At 41.2% G+C, this 26,816-nt stretch overlaps 1 protein-coding gene across 1 annotated transcript in view; it reads left to right on the top strand.

The window, feature by feature from the left end:
* MDFIC2 (MyoD family inhibitor domain containing 2) overlaps window positions 1-26,816 on the top strand; it is a 47,165-nt gene that overhangs the window by 5,354 nt on the left and 14,995 nt on the right. Inside the window, exon 2 of the mRNA XM_074602700.1 lies at window positions 22,572-22,610. Within this exon, the coding sequence (XP_074458801.1) occupies window positions 22,572-22,610 (39 nt within the window). The remainder of the gene's footprint in view (window positions 1-22,571; window positions 22,611-26,816) is intronic.

Here is a 26,816-nt window from a genome sequence, read left to right as displayed (position 1 = left end):
TCCAGCTTTTTACCTGGTTTGCAGGATCTGGAGTAATCATTACAAGGCTTATACTTTGGTTTCAGGGAGATTATTCTCAGCGGAGTGTTCTGATCTGATATACATCCTTGTGTTTGGGGAGCTAAATAACATTTTTAGAATTTCTTTCTTTCTAAAAACTCAGAAGTCGGTGAATGCAATTTTACATACACGCTTGGACACTTGTTTCCTGAATTTTCCTGACTTGGGTCCAGAAGCTTTTTTCACTCTCTTCTTCCAGCCTGAATTAAGTCATTGGATTGAAAAGCTTTATAGAAGACTGATAGCAAAGAAATACCTCTCAGTTTCATGTAACAGAAAATGCCAAATGCTTATAAGATGAATGCTGTAATCCAAGCAGACTGTTTCCAGATAAGAACACCACACAGACACAAAAAAAAAGCACATTTAAAAACTGATGACAAGGATCCCAGGGGGCTTAAATTCCTGGAAGATGCCTTGTCAGCTTCAGGACTATGACCAAACGAATTAATCAAGACAACCCTTCCTTTAAGTTGTAAAACAGCAGATTTAAAGACTCTCTTCCAATGGAGAGGGAGTATATGAAATCTGCAATGGTCCCAGCTCACCACTCCTAATTATAGTTTTATAAACTGAGTGGTCCTTGATCTTTGAACTGGCGGGTCCTTGGAGATGTAAGACTTTGAGTACTGCCACAAAAGGGGAATGAACATACAGTAAAAGACAGTGATACTTCTCTGGGTGGTAGGGTTAAGTTTAAAGTCACACTCCTATGCTGGATATTGACTCTAAAAATGTAAGTAAAGGTTTATTTAGGTTTTATTGCCTTAAGTAAATTTGTTCCACAAAGGAAAAGTCTATTTCATTTAACTGCCAATGCTGGGGAAGACCTGAAGATGTTGTTTCATTCACCCCCTGGAAGTTTTCCAGAGCAATTCTGTTCTTTGCTGTACTTGGGCAAAATATTCAGGATTTTGTCCTCAGTTGTCAGTAGAGCAAAACATGGAATAACAATATAGGCACTCATTAGTTGTTGAATTTCTCAGCACCATACATGTTAAAGCAGAATCCACATGTCCAAGGGCCTCCCATAGCGCTTCCTACTTAAGATCACTGCACTGGGTTTGCATGGCAAGGTTTTGGTAGCAGGGGGGAGTTACAGGGGCGGCTTCTGTGAGAAGCTGCTAGAAGCCTTCCCTCACGTCTAACAGTGCCAATGCCAGCCAGCCCCAAGACGGACCCGCTGCTGGCCAAGGCTGAGCCCATCAGCAATGGTGGCAGCACCTCTGGGACAACATACTTAAAGGGAAAAAAACCCCAACCCTGCACAACTGCAGCCAGAGAGAGGAGTGAGAATACGTACGAGCAACATCTCTGCAGACACCAAGGTCAGTGAAGGAGGGGGAGGTGGTGCTCCAGCTGCTGGAGCACAGATTCCCCTGCAGCCCATGGTGAGACAGATTATCCCCTTGTAGCCCATGAAGGTTAACGGTGGAGCAGATATCCACCTGCAGCCCACAGAGGACCCCACACCAGAAGAGGTGGATGCCTGAAGGAGGCTGTGGCCCTGTGGAGAGCCCACACTGGGGCAGACTCCTGGCAGGACCTGTGGTCCCGTGGAGCAGAGCCCACATTGGAGCAAGTTTGCTGTCAGGACTTGTGACCCTGTGGGGTCACGCTGGAGCAGTCTATTCCTGAAGGACTGCACCCTGCGGAAGGAACCCTTGCTGGATCAGTTCATGAAGAACTGCAGCCCATGGGATGGACTCACATTGCAGAAGTTTGTGGAGGACTGTCTCCCATGGGAGGGACACCACACTGGAGCAAAGGAAGAGTGTGAGGAGTCCTCTTGCTGAGGAGGAAGGAGCAGCAAAAATAATGTGTGATGAACTAACCACAACCCCTATTCCCCATCTCCCTGCACTGCAGAGGGAGAAGGAGGTAGTGAAATCGGCAGTGGAGTTGAGCCCAGAAAGAAAGGAGGACTGGGGTGAAGGTATTATAAGATTTTGTTGTAGTTCTCATTATCCTACTCTGATTTGATTAGTAATAAATTAAATCCGTTTTCCCCAAGTCAAATCTGGCTTACCCATGACAGTAATTGGTGAATGATATCTCCCTGTCCTTATCTTGAGACTTTTGTTGTATTTTCTCTCCCCTGTCCAGTCGAGTGATAGGGCAGCTTTGGTGGGCGTCTGGCATCCAGCCAGGGTCAACCCACCACAATGGCAAACTGGGGTGCACGGAAAATCTTAGCCTAAGGGTCAGTGTCAAAGCAATGAGTAATTCTGTTAAAGCAATGGAGCTGTATTGGCTTGCAAAAGATTTCATTTGTCCCAGTATGTTTAAGATGGATACCTGTAATCATCTCATAGCATCAACAAGGCAGGAGGAATGAAGAAGCATGTCTCATTTTTACCACTTTATCTCATGGAGGGAAGGGTGAAATGCCAAATTGGTCTCCTCTACAGCAACACACGCCAGAAAGATGCCTCTACTAAACAGAATTAAGTAATCTAGATGATAAAGAAAATTCAGGACTAATAAAAGCAGCAAGTAACCTCAGAAACCTCGATAATTTTTAGTGTTTGATTGTACATCTGCTCCCTATTACGGATGTTGTTGGCCTTAGATTCCAATACCTGTATCGTCTTCACAGAATGGTTTTCTTCCTTCAAAGTGGAAGTGGAGCCCACTATCAGTTTCTTTGGTCAACTTTACCTTACACTTCTGAAAGCTCAAAAATTTAATTACTTGTATTCCTTCTAATCTGGAATAGTAATGCAAACATCCTCAGGGTTATTACCAGTTTCTTCTGGAGGGAGACAGTAAGACCTTGAATATAATTGGGTATTAGATGTTTAAAAGCTATGAAAAACAGACATTTCAAACCTATTAATGAGCATTTAGTGCATTTATAGAACTTAATTCCTTGATAGAAATCCCATCAAAACAACCTCTACGCAGACCTGATTTACTTTTACCCTGAGCTCGAAGGCAGGATAATCGTGGATGTAAGCAGGTCAGTGCCAGTTTTCAGAAGGTGTTTTATAGGCCTGTGAGATTATTCACTGATACGTAGAGCCAGACTGACAGTCGTGTAGAGGTATAACAAAATCCTTAGTGTTGTAGGGGTTCAATGAAATATTTAGATTAAAGATAATTAGATTATGAAAAAAATAGGCATCCGTCCTCATTGAGGATTTGCAATCATTCTCCAAAATACAACTGCTTCTAAGTACTCCAAACAAAATGCAGTAGATGGCCTTAATCTGGGGCATGCTGGTTATCTATTGCTTAGGAAGGATATTACAGGAAAAGTTTAGAGAAAGAACAGAATTGAAATTAGTTTTAATATCCATTGTTCACTGAGGTTCAAAGGAATTATTTTTCCATCTATTTTTTAAATAAGTATTTAGAACTAAATCCAAATGAAAGATACTTAGACATTAAGAGTGACCGCTCTAAACATCCAATAATACAATACTGGATATAAACCCCTTTATCAGAACAGCTCAGTGATTAGTGAGTAGTTCTGGGACTTCAGATCTGGGCTGAGAGCACATGGTTGTATGAGAGGACTCAAATTCACGCCTTGCAGAAGAAAACTCTTGTCCCCGGCTATCAGGTACTCTATGCGGTATCACACATACGCAGTATGGAGATTCCCCAGTGTCTGTGTCCGGATGGACTACTTAAGGCTCATTGCTTTAAGAGAGGAAAGGACACCATAGCCCATCAGGTAGGACATCTGCATGAAGGGCAGGAGATTAGCTCTAGTCCCTGCTAGAGAGAGTACTCAGCTATCCAGGAAAATGTGGAAAACCTTTGACAGGCGACCTCAACACACTGCTGAGAGCAGGCAGACATGGATTTCAGCCTTGGCCATGCCTGATCCACTAGCTGCTCTCACCAGCAGGGATCTCACGCACATAGCTGGGAAGGGATTAGAGCATCTCCTCCGGCTCTGTGTCAGGAGCCGTGGCTGGCAGAGGTGCCCAATGCAAGTGGAACAGCCGTAATTACATTGGGGTGGTCCTTCTCCCCATTCCTTCCAGTAGTTTTCCTACTTTAATTCCTCTTGTTTCCTCACCTCTCCCATCAGTTTATTTCTCCCAGTTACCTGATCCTCTGCATGAGCTGCACAGAAGGTTGAATCTGGGACTCTGGTGCCCGCTGGACAGAAGGGCATATGCAAAAATTAGATGCCAAAGCCCTCAGTGTCAGCTGAGTTTCTTTATAGCTCATACTACAACTGAGATTCATCTCTTTGAAGAGAACTGCACAAGGCCTTTTTACCACGTAAGCCATATTTAAGTGATACAGAGATCTTTGTTATCCCCCTAAACTAAATTATTTTTTATTTTAAAGGAGTCAAACATTCTTTTAGGGTCTCCTGATTATATAGTCTCATTCTAATTTCAGTCTTTAATCTGAATAAACACATTAGAAAAACACAATTAACTTAATCAGAAATTCAGATGGATTGTTTATTATCTGTCTACTTAATGTGCTTATGATTGCAGCAGTTAAACATGATAATGTTTTCTTCTCTCACGTATAAATGAATATACATAGTGCAGAAATATGTGCAGGAAGGAAAACTTCTTCCTGAATATGTCAGCAGGCTGCAGAAGTAGAGGCACCGCTCATTGTTGTGCTCCGCAGAAAAGCACAAACATTGCCATGAGAGTGTTGAGACATGTGAGAACTGATTACTGACAAATGATGTTCCTCTTGCTGAAATATGCCTACATGCCATTTCAAAAGAAAGAAAAATGCTATTGCAGCAGCAAAGATGCAGATAGGAACAGTATTTTGCTATATCACTGCACTGTAATTTAAAGGCAGAGGTGTAGATTTTGGGTAAATAAGATCACTTGAGTTCTTCAGAGTAAAATACAGGTCAAATCAGTATCTTCTACTGAAGTAAGCTCATCAGACATCAGATTTACAGTTTTCTGCTGTGTGATCTTCACAAAAAAAAGTTATCTTAAAAAGGGGTTAAACCCTTTTAACACCAAATTGGATTTTTTTTTATATGCCCATGACACCCAATATGTGCCAAAATGCTAGCACATATCCACAAATATTTGGATGCCAAAATTAAAGTTGGAATGTGATTCTTCCTGTTCCCTCAGCGCATTAAAAGTAAATAATTATTTCAAGCATGCGTTCAGTAAAATTAGTGATTATTACTCAGACAGGCTTTTCTCTGTCATTACACTAATTTTTTAATGGCCACACAGTATACCATAACGAAGTTATATTTGGTTTTGGAATATTCAGTTTTAGCTAAACTTAACACACTACACTTTTTTTGTCCCCCCAAACAAGAATTATTTGTCATCTTTGTTGCCTCACTGTTGGTTCTCAGATAAAGCAGCCCCAACCACATGTTCTTATTATGTATCACTAAAGCTAAATTCAGAATGGTATTCCCTATCTCCAGCCTTCCTAGGTTTTCTGACTTCCGTGCGTTGACAGTCAGAAAAAGGGGTCTAAGAGGTTAACTTCACACTGTTAACCCACGCTTCATGCTGGTTCTCTGCGTGACACTCACTCTTACTACAGAGACCTTAGAAATAAGTTGAGAGGAGTCTTAGAAAAACAGAGCGCATCCTCAGCTAATTACAATTTTGTAGGACTGCTTCGTGTAACACAATTCTATCAGACGCTGTTCTTCCAGCCTTCCACCACGTGAGCTGCCCTTGCTCTGCACACTCATTGAATACCAGAGTAGTCAATACTAAGCTAAATCACAGCTTCTCGCTTGTTGGTTAACAGAAGCCCAATATGCTGGGCAATCCATGCTACTACACGTATAATAGTTCTCAACTTGACACAGACCAAGGTGAAATTTAGTGGCTTTAAGATTGACTGCTGGTCCTAAACTTACATCATGGATGACAAATCAGTCAATATTCCTGACTGAAGAGGTCCCAGTTTGATAGTATGTAGGCAAAGGGGAAGATAAAAGAATGGAGACTCTTTAGGTAAATGTAAGCCTCTTCACTTTGCTTCTTCTAAACAATTTCCCTTGTATATAACTATTGCAAAAATGAATAAAATTCTATGATAAACTTTTATTTTTCCTGGTTAAAAGCAAAAGACAAGTTTTGTGTTACTGGAATTTAAAATCTCTGAAGTCCATGCTTATGTTCCAGGAGTGGGCAAAAACAGTAGAACAGATGGTGAGAGGCAGGAGAAGAAAGCCAAAAGGACCATAGGAAAAAGCAATTATGGCACCTGGTAGTCATTCTGGTTAGACGAAATTGTGACCAAATGTATTGTCGTCTTTAGCTATTTTAAATGTTCAATATTTTTAAAATGCTGCTATTACTACAAAACAAGACATATAAAAAATCTAGCATAAAGTATTTGAATTACGTCCATTTCAGCTTAAAGTTAAGCAATGATTTCATTTTTTTTCTAGTTTACTTATGATTTAAATAAATAGCCTATGGGCTTCAGGTAGATATTCCCTTGATTCACACTCTTGGTCCCTAACCTGGTGATCGGCCCTGTCCCATCAGAGATGGGAATCACTAAGCGAGGAAAGTCCAAACAGCAGGAGAAGCTTCCCCAGTTCTCACTCAGAGGCAATCACCAACGGTTGTAGAAGGATAGGACAGTCTCCATGCCTTCAAAATTTTTCATGAAAAATAAATAAAATATAAAACTAAGCAGCAGTTTTTACAGTATGACACAGCAGTATTACTTGCATTAGGCCAATTTACCACTTATGATAGCAGTAATAGCACTAAAAGCCAATAAAAGCGGTCTGTTTGTTCGGAGATTGGCTTTTATGGCTTATTCTAAATATTATCAAGTGAATCAAAAGCTGTCATTATAGTGTCTAAAAAGCCTTCGTACCTTGTAAGCAAACAGTGTGATTTTGACAAATAATCATTAATATGCCTGTGTGAGACCAGGGCTAAAAGAGAAAGAAAAAGGAAAACCCAATATTTCACCTTACATAAGTCATTAAGATCATTTCAGTTAAATTTCACACAAAATAAAACAGTTTTATATGTAAAATGCCATAGTTTTCCCAAGTTGGTTTTTGTTTTTTTTTTTAAATCTGTGAACATACTTTTTCATAAAACAGAAACTTGTCAGATAACTGAACAGTGAATGACTGAACTATAATTATATATTCTCATCAGCTTTGGGAAAACAAACGATGCACATGTCTAGGTAGTGCCTTTTGGGCCAGCATCTAACCTAACCTGCCCTTGGCTCCCGTCCTGCCTGCCAGAAGCCCCGACAAGCACAGCACCGCTCCTCCTCCTCTTGCTTCACAACAGAAGGTATGTTCCCATAGCACTGGAGAGGTGTAAATTAACTTATCTCCTGTCTCATACCTGGCCAGTTACTCTTGCAAGAAGCTCAGGGGAGCAGAGCCAAGGCTCTGACAGCTCTCAGCTGCATTCCACCCACCTCCTGCCCACTTGGATGTGAACAGGAGCATCTAGAGAGAGAACTGCGCTCTCTACCGCGTACAGCGCAGATGGTGGCTATATAGGATTTCCTCTTTGCAGTATTCTTTGCTGCTGCCCACCAATACTGGGGCAAGTCCTCTTCAAAGCTGCACAGTCCAAGTCACTACCATTTGCCATTTCTACTCTTTGAACCTCTTGAATGGCGCTGTGCAGCGTGCAGTCACCAGCAACGGTTCAGGCTGAAGATATGAGATACTACTGGCTGCCTAAGATAACTGTTACTGGCAACACGGCACTGATTCACGTGTAACTTCCTGAAGTGTTTGAGAAAGGATGGAGGCAAAGCGACAGACAGGAGAAAACACCCTATTATTACTGCCTTTGCACTGTCACAGCACAGTGCTCAACATTGCTTCTTCACGCTCTCCTGCTGACCTGACAGGCAAGTTACTCAAGGTCACACACCCCCAGCTGGGTGGCCCTGCTGGCTCTAGAGAGGTGCCCTCGTCTGTTTTGGATCCCTGTGTAGGCATTACCTGGGCTACCGAGAGACAGGGAAAGACAAACAAGGTGGAAACACAGCAGGAGCTTCAGGACATCACGTGGGATAGGACATCATCCGGTGGTGGGATGACTCCATGGGTAGGGTGAGCACACCACCACATAAAGGGGGTAGGTACTGGGAAGGTTAGGTGCGGATTGCACAACAACAGTCCTGACTATATAATCAAGGCTTTTCTCAAATAAAGAATTTGGACTGTTAAAACATTAACTAGATTAACAGTAAAATCTTAGCTGCCCACAGAAAGATTTTTCAGTTTGTTGTCAGCAAGAGGATTTGGAGCCTCAATTATTCTCAGCGCCCTAGGAGGAGTGGGGCCTTCGGTCTGTGGGCCACAGCGCTTCCTCAGCCCCCAGCCAAGCCGTAGCAACTTTGTAGCCAAGCTGGCTACCGCCCAGGCTCTGGCCTCAAGACCAGAGTACGCAACCAGGGCAAGAACCTGGGACAAACTAAGTGCCTTGGGCCAGGCATGGCCGCCTGTCAAGTGTCATGCATTGAGTACAAGCCCTGGGCAGTTGGCTCAAGCGAGTGCTGCATCTCAGAGTTCTCTTGCCTATTGCTATTTACAGCTTTTGGGGCCCCACTGGAATGGCAAGCTAGCGTGCTCGCCGTTGTCGGCGTTATGTGATACGTTGTGCAGCTGCGCGGAGTGCATGGGCTAGCAGAAACATGTGGTGCTGCGCTGCCAGGGGAATTCTGCCCCCAACACGGCCCTTTAAGGGCCACGTGTGTTTTGCAGGCAATTTATGAGAGCAGAAAACCAACAGACCTCCCATTCCAAGCTTCTAATTTCTTTGGCTATTTTTTTTTTTCCCCTAGTTTATAGAACTTTCCAGAAACACTACATTAACAGTGAAAGGAAATATCCCAGGTAGAAACTGATACACCAGGTTTTACCTAAGATGTCCCAAAGCATGGAAGGAAACCTGTTGGGATCCTCTACATGCTTGCATTTATCCAAGAAATGTGTACACAATTCTACAAATCTATACCAAATAGATCTGCTTCCATAAAAAAATTCCCACTGAATTATGGGTTTGATTATTCCAACCCAAGGAGTGAAAGAGAAGGTAAGAGCTGTTTATCTACTCACACGAATAAAAGGAATTTAGTCCATTTGAATCTCCTCTCTCAGGCAGAGCATCTAGTAACTACTGAGCTCCCTTCCAGACCGGATACACAAACTGAAGGTCTGCTTTGCTGTGCCCAGACATAAACTGGTTCAACAGGGGGTCAACAACTGAGGCCTAGAGATTGACTGAGCTGCTCATTGACATTAATAACGTCAGTGTTCCTCTTCCATTTCCACCCACAGTATTCTGTAGTACTGATTTTAGTCAAGAATTACTATAAAATGGTAAGAAAAGGTTTTATTGCACAAAGGTTCAAGTGGTTTGGCCTGCTTGCTTTTCGTGTCATGGGTCTGCAATGTACGTATTCATCATATACAGTTTTCTTGTATTATTTTTCCCAAGGGTTCAATCCGCCCATACTTTAGCCCCACCTTCGTCTCTTTGTCACACAAAAGTTCTTTATTATTGCTGAAGAAAATCAGAACACAGGACTGTATGGGTTGCTGTGCAACCTGAAACGCTGACAAAAGCAAACATGGGATATGATTCTTTTGACCAAGATTTCAAGAGCAGAGTCACTAGGATTACTCATATGCTTGATGTTAGGCTTGTGCTTCGGCATGTTGCCAAAACTGCTTCTGATAGAAGATGAAGAATGCCTTGGCCTAGATTAAAGGACACATCTTGGGTATAGTGTTGCCTTCTTTCTAATTGCTGCTGTAGCCAAGAAACGGTATCCTTCCCTCCACTTGAGACCACCTGGAGAAATACAGTTCCCCCCCCCTCAAACTTTGCACAAGAGTGCAAAACTTAGCTTTAATATAATACATATTTTCCATTTTTTTTTTTCCTCTCTAATGAGACACATTGATATTTTTACCTGCATGAACTGTGTTTTGTTAATGGGAAATGTTTCAAACACTGTGGTAATGGACTGTGGGTTATGGGATTATATATTTATTAATCTCAAGAGCACTGTGTAGACTGTACCAGTTAGTTACAAGTAGACCAGCAGAACGGGGTTTGAATTCTGGCAGGGGATCTCTTCCAAGCTTGCCTGTTAGGCTGCATTTGGCTCTGCTTTAAAACTTTACGCTGAGCTCTAGTTGCTTTGGTCAACTGTGCTACAAACAGGCTGCGCTGAGCACTCTGCTCTGGGCCAGTTGTGTCAAAACCATGGTGACCCGGTGGCCAAGGAGTTGTGCTTTGAGCAGCTAACCGCTATGGTTTGTCGCATAACATAGTAAATCTTGCTATATCCAGAGATAACAACAGAAAACGTTAGTCAGGGTGTGCTTCCATTGAAAGAAAAAAGCGCTCTCTGCCCACGGAGACTGTATTTGTACACAGTGATGTCTAAATCTAGCTGTATGCGAGTTTACACAAGTATGCTACAGTCAAATACACCCTCACCTTCTCTCCTGCCACAATAGTTCAGCTTAGATTTTTCAACTTGGTGGCTTTTACAGAAATGAAAGGCATTTTTTGCACAACTGAACGACTGTCATTTTAAGATGAAAAAGCCTGCTTTCTCCCCCGAGGGAAAGTTAGAGAAAGTTTCATGGCTTTGCCCTTTGTAATATTCTGGTTTGTCTGCAGCAAGAAGGGGAAATAAAAACTAATGGAAAGAGACGTTTCTTCTTGGATCAAAACTGAATACTTCCAAGAAGGCATTCTCAGACTGTGCTCAAATACTTAGAGGAAACAATTGCTAGGTCAAATGATTCAGTGTCCAGCTCCGCTCAGACACTTTATTTTTCCTAATCAGGTAAAAAATATGACAAATTTTTACTTTTCATCTGATAGTCTTAAATGCTTTTTAGCCATTAACCACTAAACCAGCCTATTTGCTCCATGAAGGTGATTACTAGGAGTTGAGATTAAACAATTACATAGGAGTATGAAGTTATTTCCTAAATTTGGGCATCGGGACAGGAACATGCTCTACAGCAAGCCAAGTGAAAGCTCAGCCCAGAGCCTTTTTAAACTTCAGAACAGTTCAGATCCCAACTTTGCAGGCTTGTTTCACGTTCCCCTATGCCACCACTTGAGGAACTGAGGCATCCTACAGATTGAGACAGTAACAAAGTAAATTTTATACCCAATACTAAATTAGATATATATTGGATATACATAATACTTAGACATTCTAAATATCCAGCTTTCTGGGTAGCTGAGACCCTTGGCTGTGGTTGCCAGTGCCCAGCACTTCTTAATGAAGATGAGCTCTGCATATTTCCAAGAAACAAACAGAAAAAAATCTTAACACCCAAAGTTAGTAGCTGTAGACGAGGTAAAGATCACAAAGGACTGGCACTGACAGAAAGGTCAAGTCCTTAATACTGAATTATTCAGTATTAATTAAGGCAGTACTGAATTATTAGAATCTGGGTTTCCCTGATTTTCAGTCTCATTTTCTAGTATATTTTATTGCTCTTCCAAAAAAAACCAAACCCAAGTGGCAGCACCTTTTTTGGCCTGTGATAACCTAGTTTGTACAATGCCAGCCTGCTCAAAATCTTCCATTTAATTTTATGAGCTCTGGACTGTGGCCCTAGAATTGGTTTTAAAACAACTAAACTTTCCCTCCAGAAAATACGCTTTTGAGACAGCAGATCTTAACAGCCTTGTACATAAGTTTTAAGACGTCCGTTTCCAGGACTGGCCACACTGACCTGCTTCTCCCATCGGTGTCCCATGGGAATGCAGATTGAGCGTAAAATTAGGACTAGATCCTGTAGAGTACCTCCAAATCCTCAGTTCCCTTTGACTGCCAGGAAAGTGACAGTAGTCATCATCAGCCAGGTACAACACTGGAGTTATTGACATGGAAGTTGCCTTGGAATGTACGTAAGTTTACCCTAAAGTTCTTTAGACAGCTGATTTTCAACTACTTCATCTATATTGTCCATAACGTACATCATAAAATCCTTATTTGCCCTATAGTGAAGGCTACCTAAGCTATGGTTGGTTAAGAAGTCTATCTGCTTTGTCTAAATAGTGCAAGCTCTCCCATATCCAGTGACTACTGGAATTATTGTGTCATCTTTTCAGCTTCTAATACATATTAATTTGTAATATACAAACCCATTCAAATAAATAATTGTGCAGACTGAATAAAAAAGCAATTTAAACTTTTTCCCCCCCTAACTGGAGACACGTTTTACAAATAGTTCTTTTAAGTAGTCTTAATAGTATCTCTTTAATATTGCCATTAAAATTCAGAGTTCAAGAGCAGAGCAAATTTACATCTGTTAAAATAATGGAATTGACACTGATATTACATCATTGCTATTTTAAATAATCATTCTTCATAATTCTAACCTACTTGCTTTAAGTTGCAAATAAAGGGCTTGTTCCTACTTTCATCAAAGTCGATGGCAAAACTCCCTTTGGCTTTCAGGGAGCAGCACCTAGCTTTAAAGATGGGGGCCTCTGGTGATAGTCGGTGGGGTCTGACTGCATTCACTGACGCACAAAGAATAAACCCCTCTGAAGGAAAAATTACTGAGGACGGTTCTATGAGCTCTGGTCAGACACGATACTTGTACTGGACTAGCTGCTCCCACCCCACCCCCCAAAAAAAAAATCACAAAACTCTATGGACTACTCTGAATTCCAAGGTAGTTACAGTTCTGCTTAGTTTCACAAGAAAGTAACACTTTATGTAGGTGTTTTTTTGACATTTTAGGGTAATTTCGTGGTTTTCCTTCCTTAATATTTTGGGAGAGATTGTTTGAAGAGAAGCATAACGGTAACCCTCACCAATTCGCCTTCTCTTGGGAACATTAGAAGTTTCACTGAAATTACATAAGTGTTCTTCTATGAAGAGTTCAAACTGAACCTAAAGGAATTAAAAAGACACACTTTTTAGGTGGCTTTCCAGCTCTGTATCAATGTAGTTGTCTCCCTGATTACAGAAGAAAATGAAGGATTTTTGAGAAATATAGAGGATAAAGCCTATTTAAAACTGGAGAAAAATATGCTTTTTACTATCTATTTAACCCTCAAAATAACAAAGTTTCATACCTGGCTATTCCTAGGCTGCCTTTATGTTCTTTAGGGGGAAAAAAAAAAACCTCAAACCTGTGTCCACACTGCAGCTTATCATCTGTAAAATCATCCCGATTCAGCTACCTACGTAGAACTCAAGTTTTCAGGGACAAGAGCATTTCAAGAGTATGTGCACTGAGCATCTAGTTTGACAGATTTTTGGCCATGGCAGAAATCACCAGTGACTAGAGTTAACTTTTACTAACACTCTACTAAAAATATATCGAACACTTACTGGACAGTAACTACCAGCTGAGTCTTAACCATAATTTTGCGCTGCAGTATAGGGCCTGTTAGACGTTATCTGGGAGCCAGAGAACTTTATTAGCACTGCCATAAAAACCGATGCAGAACCAATCCCTTGCTCTATCATCACTGACACTGCCTATTATAAATAAAATACCTATCAAACCTTAGCAAATTTAGGTCCTAACTGAAAAGGCAATTGCCTTGGTGTCTTTAAGAGCAATTTGGTTTAATAAAAACCCACATGAGAGAACAAAATGTGACCCTTTATTTTGAAGAAAAGCGTAATTAGCACCACCAAGATCAGAGAGGAAACAAATTATTCCAGAAAAATCAAGTTCTGAAAAACCTGCAGTGTGGACTGCTTTACTCCACTTGGAGTTACTTACCCCATTAAGTTTCTTTCGGCTTCCACAGCAGGATGCCTGCCCTTATACTTATTTGGGAAAATAAGAAAATATAGCTTGAATGGTAGGGAACTATCTTCCAAGCAAGGACAATTAGGCAATTCTCTGCCCCAGGAAGCTTTTCAGGCACTGTCACTTGATGGTGTCAAGAGAAAATGAGAGGGAAAACACCTAAGGGATTAGCCTACAGATATTTTCGTGTCATGCAGGCTGGGGCTAGCTGAACTAGGGAGTCCTTTCCGGATGAATCATCTGTAACACTTTTTGTCATCATTCCTCACCTTTAAGATATACCATCTTCCCCCGTGCCAGTGGCACTAACACAACTTGATGTCTAGTGCAACTCAGCCTTCAGGATAGTCTTGAATCACACAGGAAACCAATGCTGTGCAATTAAATAAGTTACAAATGCGGCTTTTGTAAACAATTCACTTTTTGTGACTTTTCAATCATGCTAATAGGAGGAATTGGCATACACCTGACACGGAGGACCAGTTGTTGGCACAACTCTTCATCACTGGGGGAAAGAGAAATATTCAAATATGTCTGTCTATCCCTGTCTAATAAAACATATATTCTGGAGACTATTTTTATATTATAAAAGCATCTAGATTCTCCAATCCAACACTATTCTTTTCTACCACTAAAACCCGCTTGTCTGAAGACATCACGTAGCTGCAGAAATCTTCATGGGAAGAAATATGTTCTCATGTCATCTATTTTTGGCTCCCCATGCTGCAACAACAGGGGCTGGCCTGGTGTTTCTATATATGAACGTTTCTCAGGTAGCAGAACAGCTACTGCAGATTGCCTGGCACCTGCTTGAGGATGAGGTGAACAGAAAGTAAAGCAAAAGTATTTTTGTTTCATCGAGAACATCCTGGCCAAGCCATATTTGTAGAAGGTAGAAAGCAAGGAAAGTGTAAACCAATGGGGAATTGAATCTTTTAATATTTTTGAGAGCATGAAATGGTGAAACCAGAGTTCTGAACTTGAACAGGTTTAAGATGGAGGTGCTGGGGAGAAATATCCTTTTCAGGATAAGCATTTTCAAAATATGGAAGTTCATTTTGTTAGTTCTAACCTTCTTTTAATGAAATAAACTTCTGAAGAGGGAATATAAAAATATGGAATTTGAATGCCAATAGAAACATATTGTAAGTAAGATATATCACCAAGTCTACTACTGCTGGGTTAAGAAAAAAAAACTAATGTGCTTAAAAGCATCTTCTTTTGCTTTCTAATACTTTTTTTTTTTGGAAGATCTGACTTTTTTTAATAGAGCAGCTATTAAGGGAAACTAATTATGATTTGATTTTTAAGGGCCTGTGTTTTCTCTTACGTGTATCATTCTAAGTCAGGAGTAAGCCCATTCAAGCGAGTGAGATGAGGTTGGTGTGAACAGATTTAAGCGTGACCAGAAGCAGGCCCCAAGATATTTATGGATGGAGTGAGTCATTCTTGCTCTGGTTGGATGATTACATCAGTGGAGAATTAGTCTATCATCAAGCAGGGCCTGAGCCTCCTTTCTCTTACATCACCACACATCAGGAAACATTGTGTGAAGTTCAGCAGTATTTCACTGGCCTAAAACCAACAAGATGGAAGAACGGAGCCCGCAGCCCCAGCCCCTATACTAGTTGTGCATTGACTACAAAGAAGCTGCCCCCGTTTAAATCAGCCGATATCTGGTCTTTCTTCCTTAGTCTGTTTACCTACTAAACCTTTCATCTAAGTTATTTTAAGACCTGTTTCTCATTTAAAACATTAAGTAACTGTGGTCATAAAAGAGCACATACTCTTTTTCTGGCATCACATCCAAGAAGTAACTTTTCTACCATCAGTCTCCAGTGACACATCTACAGACACAGTAAGGAGGAATTGAATAGATAACATAAATTTGACTACTCGAACTCCCTCTACACCAAATGTAGACCTGTGAGAAGTCTTTAGCAGTCCAAGTCTGAGCATTTTGCAACAATTTCTGTGTCAAAGTAAAACAACTATGTGAGACTCAACAGGTTTATTCCCTTTTTAGGCACACACCAGATTTGGTGGTGCTAGAACAACATGTGAGATCCATCCATCTTATCTCTAAGATTAGGCAATACCAGCTATTCAAGAAGCCAGCTCAGGAACTGTTGTGGTGGGCTGCTGTGAATATCTAGAATAGATTAGGAAAGGAGAAAAAAAAAAAAGAAATGGATGGAAAGTCTCCAGCAACCGTTGGAGTTCTTCAGTTTTCCCCTCATGGCAATGACTTCAGGGCTAATTCAAGGCAGAAAACCAAAATGGCAACCTACAAATTCCCCAGACATCAGGTGTTTACCAGAAAAAACTGTTCCCCAGCCACATGCTATCCTGGTTCTCAATGGTTTCAGGGGCCTCTCCCCTACCAGGCACTAGACAGTCTGCTTTCCCACTACATCTGTGCACTTCTCACTTCTGAGAGACAGGGAGGATTAAAACCACCTTCAAAGTGGAGAAAACCAAGTGTGGTTGCTTCTTGGATCGAGCTCAGCAACCCCAGAAACTGTCTGAGAACCACAATGACGTTTTACACCAGCTTCTTCATGCTATAGGCAGCTACAGAGCACCATGTTTTGCGGCTATCCTGTCCCTGGCCAGCCAGTGGTCCACCAAGGACGCTGAGCTGGAGAACACTAGATTTAAATCATTTCCAGTGCAGTTTTACTTCCTACCATTACACCTTTTTCCTCAAGATATTTCAGCACCAAGCATTGCAGGTATCATGGTTCCATATTCGTGTTATACTTCCCTAATACCATGTAGAGTTTCTCCGCATTAAGTGGTGTATTTTATCGTTTCCCACAAATAAGAGACATCTGCACCATAACATATCCTACAGACAGCTCTTTTCATATCTAAATCCCAAGGATTTTTTGTGGAAAAAAAGAGAAGATTATGTATTTATTCAGAAATTAAATGAGATTAGTAATTTTGAAAGTAATTTACAAATAGCAATCAGCCTCCGCAATGAAGGTCAAAAGAAAAAGGACACATTAGCAATTGAATATCTTCCCTCCCTTTAAAGTTTTAATACTGCATACCTGTTAATAATGGGAAATATCCTTCTTCAAGAGTAGAATTTTCAAAAACTGGTAGAATCCTTTTGCTAATTCTAATCTTCTTTTAATAAAATAATTTGTTAAAAAGGATTATAAAAAGGCATGAAAATGGAATACCAATAGAAGTGTACTGCCTATACAATAAACAGTTAATGTATTTTCTAAATGAATGATTTAAAATAGCTATTAAAGTAAAGAGAATGAGCTTATGTTTCTAGTAATGACTTCTCTGCCTCAGAATGAAATCTGTAAATCCCTGATTGCAATTTCACATCCCAAAAGAACAAGCAGTCCTGGGACCGATGCTTATTGCCTTTATCATTAACACTAGCACACCACATATGTGATTTTTACGTTGCTGGTTTGAATATTTAGATTTATACTTGTGTATGCTTTATATTTTAAATCTCGTACATCTATTCTGTCACAAAAATAAAGCTCTCCTTCAACAAGGCTTTTTTGTATGTACATGCATACACATATACACAGACTTTCAGGATAACTACAATTTTATTCATAAGAGTGCATAATGATTCAGGCTGTGATTGTTAATAAAAATGCATTTCTAACCATCAAATTTGAGTCTATTATTCTAAGTTAATTGCATTTGCCCTAAAGAGACTTGCGACTGGCTGTCAGCCTATTTGTGTCAGTTCCATTTTATTCATCAGTCAATCTTGTCTCCTCTTTTTTCACATCCCATATATTGATCAAATAGATTTGTTAGCGTGCCTCTGCAGCTTTAAAAAAGTTTTTGTTATTTGCCAGGTTTATTTGATTACTGTATTAGTTTGCGTGTTATCTTAATTGTTATTTCAATAGAAAATAAATGCCCTTTGATAGTCCCACAAGATTCCCATTGAATATAATCCATATAACAAGTTAGTGGATGGAGTGTATGTGTTAAGAAAATAAACACATTAAACCTATTTTAAAAGGTGGTATTAATCTGCAGCTGTATTGTACTTGATCCAAAAAGACAGGAATCGAAATAAGTATAGTGTGAAACAATTTTGATAAACATCAGTGCCGTATCATTGCATATTATGCTATGTATAAAATACTTTAAGAAAAAGACATGCAACATAAAATAAACTGAGGTCATATCTGGAAGAGTGGATTTTGTGGTTGAGTGTGAAATGGAACGATATATATGGCTTTAGACACTAAAAATTAGGCTAGAGAGGCTGCAAGCAAAGGCAGGCGGAAATGCTGTGTTACATGGGGCAAATTTTTGGTAGGGAGAGAAAACGCAGCTTTTAGGAAGGTATTTATTGACGCAAAAGATAAACATCTAAGCTGGTAGCTTCTTCCTCTGTGAAGATACAATACACTCTTTAGTGAAATAAATAAGGGTTTAGATAGATTAAAAAATTGAAACAGCATCTTGTGCACATTAGTCAGTTTTAGTAACGACTTCACAAACCCCACAATTTTTACCTTAATCTTCTTAAGGCGGAGGTGACGCAACCAGTTTTTCCATACAAATGTCTCAGAAACATGCCTCTGATACCTTCATTTTCATCAAGGCTGCATAACCCTGGCTTCTTACTTAGCATTGAACCTGGGATCTCCCCAGCTGGTATCCGAGTGTACACAGCATCAGAAATAAGCACTGTGGGAAACAGGCAATAATGTGCTTACCATCTCATTAAAAGTGAGACGAGAAGTCCATGTGCCTTAAGATAGCCACTCAAAATATAGAAACATTGATTTAATAAAAACTTCAGGAAGCAAAATCTCGTGTTTTATCTGTCCTTAAGTACCTTTACCAACCCCACAGCTTTCTGAAACTGAAGTGTGAAATTTCACAAGAAATTTGGAAAAACTTGGAAAAGATAAGTTCTTTCATTTCTTTGGCCAGGGTTAGTCTTTGTATTTTCTAACTTCAGTTACCTAGAAGTTTGGTTTCTGGTGCAGGTCGTTACCTATATTTTGTCTGTAGGCAACTGCAGGGGTTGAGAACAGGGACAAGTCTTCCAAAGAGCAATTTTTTCCCTGGCTTAAACCCTTCTGCCAAGATGGGATGACTTGCCAGCAGGGCGGGCTTGTCTCTTCCGTTTATTATTGCAGGCGTTTAGACCAGACTGAGCACCTATCGTACCAAACAGCTGGTAATGAACTCCACTCTAAGGGGGAACCTCATAGCAGGAACATTTTTAAGTGCCTGTGGACACTGGAAGTGTCCAACTCCTAGGTTATTATTTTTCATCTAGAACCTCTTTAACAGCATTTCATACCAAACAACCATGCTAAAGCTTCAGAAGCCCTGAAATAAAGCTCAAACTTGCCATTGTCCTAGAGCAGTGAACAGCGCTCCTGCAATTCAGAAGCGCACGGCGCGATGATAGTTTCAAGCTAAACTGTTATGACCAGCTAGTATGGAATATAAACAGGAACAGATGAGAAGAATACAGCCTCAACATTTGAGACAACAAAGAAAGAGTGAAATGATTGCTACATAAAAGACATTTCAAAGACCTCCCAGAAAAGCAGGCATAAAAATCCCCAATAAAAAGGCTCAGCAAGAAAACTGTCACACCCCCTAATCCTCGGCAGACTTTAACAAGATGTTTGCATGAGCCAGAGATTGTCTCCTTCCCCAGAAGACAAAAGGCACAGAAAACAATACTGTCTAGCATAGGATTAGGAGGCAAGAGATAGATAAAAAGGATTCCTTAACCTTACAATTAGAAACCCCTGCTCTCCAGCCAAAAGGATAATCAGAAACAGACTGCAAACCTGTGTCACAATAATTGCTGCATCTTTCTTTACTCTTTGAAAACTGATATATTTTCTGAAGATTTTTTTTTAAGTTTATTGCCACCCCAAATAAGGTTTTGATGGCCACTTAGCTACAAGACAATTGCTGCCACCAAACCACAATTCAGCACACATGGAAATAGCCTTTTGTTTCCCATTCTTTGTATTTCCACCACCTCCAGCCAAGCAAAGATTAGATTACCAATGCTCATACCAACCTCCCAGTAAATTGTACAACAAAAAGCAAAAGTTTATGAAATGCACTAGTCTTCTAACAAACGATCAGCTTACTGCACCCTAAACCAGACACATACACAGATTCTTCGTGCCAAACTTGGCATGAGCATGTGATCTGATTAAAAAGGAAACAACTTAGTTGTTATAACGAGCATCTTTAGCTTTATTTGGTATTACTAATGCCTTTAAACAGAAGGCAGGGTACTGGCAAGAGTAGAAAACAGACTTGAAGGGGGAGGAAACCTACAGGCTGGAAAAAAACTACAGTTTTCAAAGTTTGACCCTCATGCTGTAGCTAACTAGTGACCATAAGCTGTAATACCTGTAGAAGCTCACTGCGTAAAAAATTAAGACTCTCTCGGAAGCTGAACAAAGCAACCACAAGACATTGACAACTGCATTTACAGAGCGTATATTAACTTACAGACATGACTTCAGCACCTAAACAATCATGTGTTATCAGGAACTATACATGTCCCCGCTTTGTAGGGGATTATTTGAGGCACAAGAGAATTAAGTGGTTACTGCAAGCACCATTGAGGGACAGCCAGGATTTAAGCAGTCATCACCTCCAACAGGTAGTTGCTGTTGCTAGCCTTTTCCAGTCTTTCTGCTACTATCAGGAAAGGAAAAGTCAAGCAATTTCTTTTTTCTTCAGGTGCAGCACACTTTGAAACTATCACTCTATGCTCTTGTGATCCTACTGTCTATTGGACCTTAAATTTCCTACCTCAAGCTGATGTTTAGTGGTCTTGTTCTGTGCAAGCTAGACACTACCTCAGAGCTGCCTCAAATGCTGTGGCAGATGAAATAATCCCTCTTTAAGTAAACTACTTGAAACCACTTTGAAAGAGGTTGGCAGAGATGCAACCTTAACCATTGTCATTTGTTATGGAAAGATGTAAACAAATCACACTTCCAGAACAGTCATGGCTTGAAACAGACACATGGGAAGAGGCAAATGTTTGTGTTCTCTTTTTAGTAAAGTTCAAAGAGACCATAAAGCTTGGCTTACACATACTTGTAGAAGAAAAGGGAGAAGAGTTATCTACAGGTTTTTAAGTAAGCTTTCTGGACCTTGGTCCAGATGAGAGCAAGTAATTCACAACGTACATCCCCAAAGCACGTAGCAGCGTACCAGGCAGAGGAATACAGGACATGAATCACTGCAGGGTAGGAGTGGAGGGTAGCGTGGTCTGCACAGTGGCATAAGCAAATTAATCTCTTCTCAGCCACACAGTGCCCCAGGGACTCCAGGTCTTGCTTGTGTTACTGTCAGAGACTCACAAGCCTTCGCCTACAAGCACACTTGTCCCCATGCCATGGGGAGCTTTGCTGCTGTCCTGCTGAGACACCAGCTGTGCTTGAATCAAGAGCCTGGAAATAGGACCATGGTACCCTGCCTGATGTCTGAAAGTTATTTCCAGATCATATTTTCCTCATTTGATAAGCAAGCAAGCTTCTGGTTGCCACTGTTACAAGCACAACTTCAAATTTACAAGGTAGGCTAGCATTTTTTCCACAATTTGCACCCAAATCCAGATTTACTGAAAAAACTGCAGAACATATACTGAAAAAATGCAGAACATTCTTTGAGTGACCTGTACGGCACAAAATCCCACATCCAGTGGGATCACAACGCCACCCAAGTATTCAGTCATTTAGATAAGATCTATGTCTTCCCCACCAAGCAAACGAGAAGTGTGTAATGCTACAAACACCATGAAGTTTTCTGCTTTGCCGTCATTTTTGAGATACTCAGATACCACGGTGGTGAAAGGCACTGCAAAGCTTCAATATACCTAAAGCATAGCAAGTATTGCCATGCTGCAACAGAAAAATAAAGATGGGTGAGCTAAACTTGAACCCCCAGCATATCCTAAAACCATGGTTCAGAAAACTAGGCTGCGTGTATTACAGTGGTTATGTTGAATAACTTACTCTGCTAGCTTCAAAAACTGAAAGACCAGCATCTTCATATGTACCAGTGGCAGGAACAGGGATGCGATGAAGCACACAGTGATGAGGTCTGTATTCAGGTTTATTACCAGTGTTTTCCTCGGTTGAAATTATTTTAATGAAGATTTTGCCTAATTAAGATTTTCACGATTTGGCGTAGGAAGCAGATACAACACCTGATATAGTATGCCCTGAAGCCAAGCATTTCCATCAGCTTTAATGGGCATTAGGATGGTCCCTTATGGATCAAGGCAGAGCCATTTTGCTGATCAGGTACACGAAGACAACTCAGACATGAGCCACCAGAAAGGCATAGCAAAAAAATGTAAGCTTTACTCACCAGCAACTCAGGGATGAAAGCTGCACCAGTGAATCAGGATGGTTGGGCAGTCTCTGCTCTTCTGTGCAAGACAAGTTGTGTTGACCACAGGAAAACTGGCTGCGTCCCCTGTGGGGGGAAGAAATCATCTCAATGAGAGCCAGAGGGCACCGGATCCCTAAGGGGAAGAGGTATATCCCATCTTCTATTAATATCTATTTTTTTCCATATTTGTGAAGTTAATTAGGAAACTAAGTCTCCAGCCCCAGTACCTTGACTGTTCTCTTTCCTGTGATAACAATACTGTTTTGAGCAGTTTACAAAACATTGAAGCCTATGGGGGACAACAAAGCTACCTCAGCAGCTGAGGAGCTTTTTCTGCTTAGTCAAGCCTTCTTCTTCCATTCTTGTTTTCCAGAACTGGACAGCCCCATTCTACATCCCCTTGGAGGCTCAGGTAAGTCCCCCACCTTCTCAGCTCCTTCTCCCCACAGTATGTAGGGCATGGCTCCATATCTTTGCAGCTACTGAAATTGCCCCTTTCATGCAAGAAAACAAGGTCAATTATTCTAATCCTATGGGGACAGTGAGTAATATTTTTTGCCTTAGTACTAGCCCATTATCTGTTTCAGATTTCAGGCCATGTTTAAAATGAGACTATTCTTTATATTAATGACTTAAACATTTTAAGGTTTACTCAAAACAGCAGAACAAGTGCTGCGGGCTAAGCCTACAAGTTTTTGACTATGAGGATAACAAGCTCTTAACCACACAACCACTTTCTTATGAAAATTGAGTAAGAATCCCAAAAGGGCCAGCCTATGAGCCACTCAGAACCTGCTCATTTCTATTTGCAGGATCTCAGTAGATTACTTTGGGATCAGGCAACCCCCAAACTGACACCTAGTCACCTACAAAGGCCCCTGATTCCACCCTTACCTGGAGAACAGCCACAATGTTGCTTTCTTCTTCTTACCTTTATTTATCTGCTGAAGAAGGAGAAAGGCCTATGGCCGCCTCCCTTCCCAGCTGAGGATGTTTTGCTGAGTGTGGGTTCTCCAACCAATTGGTACCACCTGAAAGCCTTTGGAAAGGGGAGATAGGCCAATATCTTCTTCCTATTCAACCCCAACAGAAGTTGGTAATGCTTATCTGCTCCCTTCACTTCTGCTGATGCCCTTTAATTGGAGAGTCCCAGCTGGAGCCAACCTGAGAGACCTCTCAGATTTTGCCAGTGGCCCTCAGCAGTCTTCACCATGACCATTAATTGGGATGTCCCTGATTAAAGGGCGAGCACACCAGGCTCTGCAGCACCCACAGGCTGGTCTCTACCGGTAGCAATGAACTGGCTGTGTTAGAGACCATGTCATCTAAAAAAGTTTAGAAAGCACCATGCCCCCATTAGGACCTTTCTTAATGGGGCATCCAAGGCCCCACTGTTGCAAGCAAAAAGCCTGCACCCAACAGCTCTGTATTTCTTTGTATTGCGAACACAGACAATGAAAACTTTCTCTGCTAGTTAGGGGACACTGCTGGGGGTTTGGTAGGCAAGGTCAAGACAACTAGTCTGCTCTGATAAAGCATGAGGAGGTAAATCGTTTTGTGCAACTCAGAAGTCATTCAGATGGTACTTTTGGCATTTCTCCCCCCCCCCCCCGCTTTTGTTCTGTCAGTCTGAAGAGAACAGCTCGTGTGATGTAATTTAGAATGGAGCTTTTTTAAAGCTTTCACTCACGAAAAGCTTCGGGAGCTCTGGGGGTATAGCTTAGCTCCGAGAAATAGAAAGAAAGCAAGTTTGCATTGACAGCTTGATCCCAGAGAGAGGTGGCTGCCTGCTTGTCTAACAGGTCCTCTGGGTCTGGATGAGGCAGAGACAGAGGAGCAGTCATATTAAGTGAACGCGCGCTGCCAATGTTAAAGGAACAATTACCATTATTCTGCATAGTTCACTGTTTGCTACTGCTATTTCCTTCAATAAAACCTCTTTTCACTTGCCAATTGGAGCTTGTCATGTAACAATATTTCTTATGCACAATACACATACTAAAATGCCCCTGTGTTTTTAATACATTTATAGTTGTTAACAATAGCGGTATAGTGACAGAAAAAATGTACTTGCTTTGAATACAGAATAGATTGAAAAAAGAACAAACCAGAGGCCCTGCTCTGAAGGATTAATGGGGGTTAGATTTTGCCTAATCTCAGTGTTAAAACAGTGACACCTCTTCCATTTCATTGACACTCACTTTTTCCTCTGAGGGCCTGGGCTGTGACCTCCTTGCTTGGAAGGGGTTGTACACCTGAGCCTTGAGCAAAAGCTTCCATGAAAGTTTTGACGTGAGGAAGTGTTGAGAGCAGGGTTGAGTTCTCACCCACCCCCCTGCTTGGGCAGACGAGGGGTTTTGCTCTGGGGGCTTTGGCGAGCTCAGTGTGCTGAAGGTCGCCCAACCAACCCTTTGATCCCTGGGTGTGCTGACCTACCACCTAGCAACACCTGAAGCCGCTGGTGTTCACCACTCACATCGGACACCAGCAAAACTCTTTGGGTTCCTTGTGGTTCCTTGCAAGGCAGGACAAACAGCTGGCGTTGGGGGGAGGCTGGCATTTCACTGAGGTCGCAGGAACTCCGCAGCTCTCCTCTGACAGCTCGTACAATGAAGACATTGTGCTAGTACTGCACTTGCCAACTTTACAAAGCCAGGTGGAAATGACCACAGTGAAGGTGCCACAGTGAGAAGAAATTACGTGTTTGCGCTTGTGAGCAGGCTGAACCTAATATTTCATGCACCCAAATGAACAAGCAGCTGTTGGGAAACCTTTGTAGCACAGTCATGAAGGAAACTTTCTTCTGCTGTAAGACTCATGTTTTCTAAGAACACTATTTTGTTCTCAGCAAGTTAATATACACAGGAAAAGACATCTTGAGTGTTCCTGGACTCTCCTACACTATCCAGGAATAGTGATAGACTGCGAGTTTAAACACATCCTTCCACTGCATAGCGAGAGAAGTGTATTTAATACTGTGAGCAGAACAGTTACCATGTTTGCCTTTGCCGGAGACGGCAAGACTACACCGTCCTAAAAGTACTTATTACATAATTAAGAAACATTGGGTGTCATCTGTGTGCCCCCAGAATAGATGTTCTGCAACTTCGGCGTCCCCCAGGAAAAAGATGTTTTGTGAAAAGATGTATAGCATGATACATCTCCTACTTCAGATATTCCTAATTGCTTTGGCTATGACTCTTTCTGAGGAAAAGAGCAAAGAAACCTAGAGAAGGCTACCATATTGGAGGTTGTTTGGGATCCTGATCTGTTGAGCTCCCTGGAAGTCTTTCCATTGACATCTGCTGATACTGGACTGGCCCTTGAGGAGCTAAATAAATGGTTTTTCCAGCACGGTCCAGCAAAGGCTGCTCAGCAGCACCCGGGGAGGTGCTCAGATGGTAATAAGATTAATAATGTTTCCTATAGTGCACAAGTCCAGCTCCCAGTTGTCTTCCAGTATGACGTGCAGATGAGAGAGAAAAAAATGGAAGTATTTGCTAGGAAAGTCTCTAGAAGGATAAGACTCTCACAGATTGCCACTTATCGCTGGATTTGAATCAAAGAAAAGCTTTTATAACTTATTAGAAGACGTGGTTTTTTGTAGTCATATATTATCACATGCCAATTTACCCGGAGTAGAACTTTAAGGACCACCTATGAGAAATGCTACATCTTCTGTGATTTGCCGCTCTGTTTGACAGCATTTAAACTGTTTGGGTATATTTTAAGAATATATGTGGTTTTGATGGTGTTTCCCCCCACCAAATCAAAATGCTGACAGCCTCAGAGCTCCTCTGGCGTTCATGCTGTGCAAGGATATCTTTGTGACCATAACCACGTATAATACCTGCTTTGGGAATGAACTCTTGGCACATACCTTCAGTGTCATTCAGAAAGTGGCACAGTTGCCAAAGACCTTGGGACATGAAAGGAAGGCGCTGTGCTGTCTTTTCATTGGGAAGCTCACAAATTCTGCCTAGAGATCCCTCTGATATTTTCACTTTTCAATAGATAGTGCTTACCAAAAATAAAACTGAGAATTTTATGTGCTTTCTAAATTCAATGACACAGAGTTTTATGTGGAAAAAAAAAATCTTTTGTAATAAACTCAGTATTTTCTGGTTTACATTATCTATAAATTTCCCAAACTAAACAGAGCGAGCAATTACACAAGCATGTCCGTGGGTGAGACCTACCTTTAGTTACTGTGCAAACGTATTAAATAAAGGCCTGTCCACTTCTGGCTACTCTGTTCTGGTTAGAATTTTGTTTCTGAAACTTGATCATATTGGCAGACAGTCTTAACCTCAATGATGGGGTGAGAGCGAGGAAGGAAGACTGAATTAATGCCGCAGCCCTGTCAAGGCAAGGACTATAATAACAATAATAATAAGGTTTAGTTTTTCTTTAATTTGAAAACAACGTGAAAAATTCAGATAAGATACTGCATCAAAATCTCCAGCTTCCCACTCTGCAGTGAGGAATAAAGGGAATTTGAGAGTTTCGAATTATCCCTGCAATACAACAAGCAGCTGCCCGCAAGCGCTGGGATGTCCCTGCCCCAGCACCCGTGTGGGGGTGTCCATGCAGCCCCATCAGCTGGGTGGCCTCGGGG

Source organism: Larus michahellis, chromosome 10, assembly GCF_964199755.1.
Source record: "Larus michahellis chromosome 10, bLarMic1.1, whole genome shotgun sequence".
Lineage (NCBI taxonomy): Eukaryota > Metazoa > Chordata > Aves > Charadriiformes > Laridae > Larus > Larus michahellis.
Note: the sequence above shows the minus strand (reverse complement) of the source record. Positions and strands in the feature narration are given on the sequence as shown.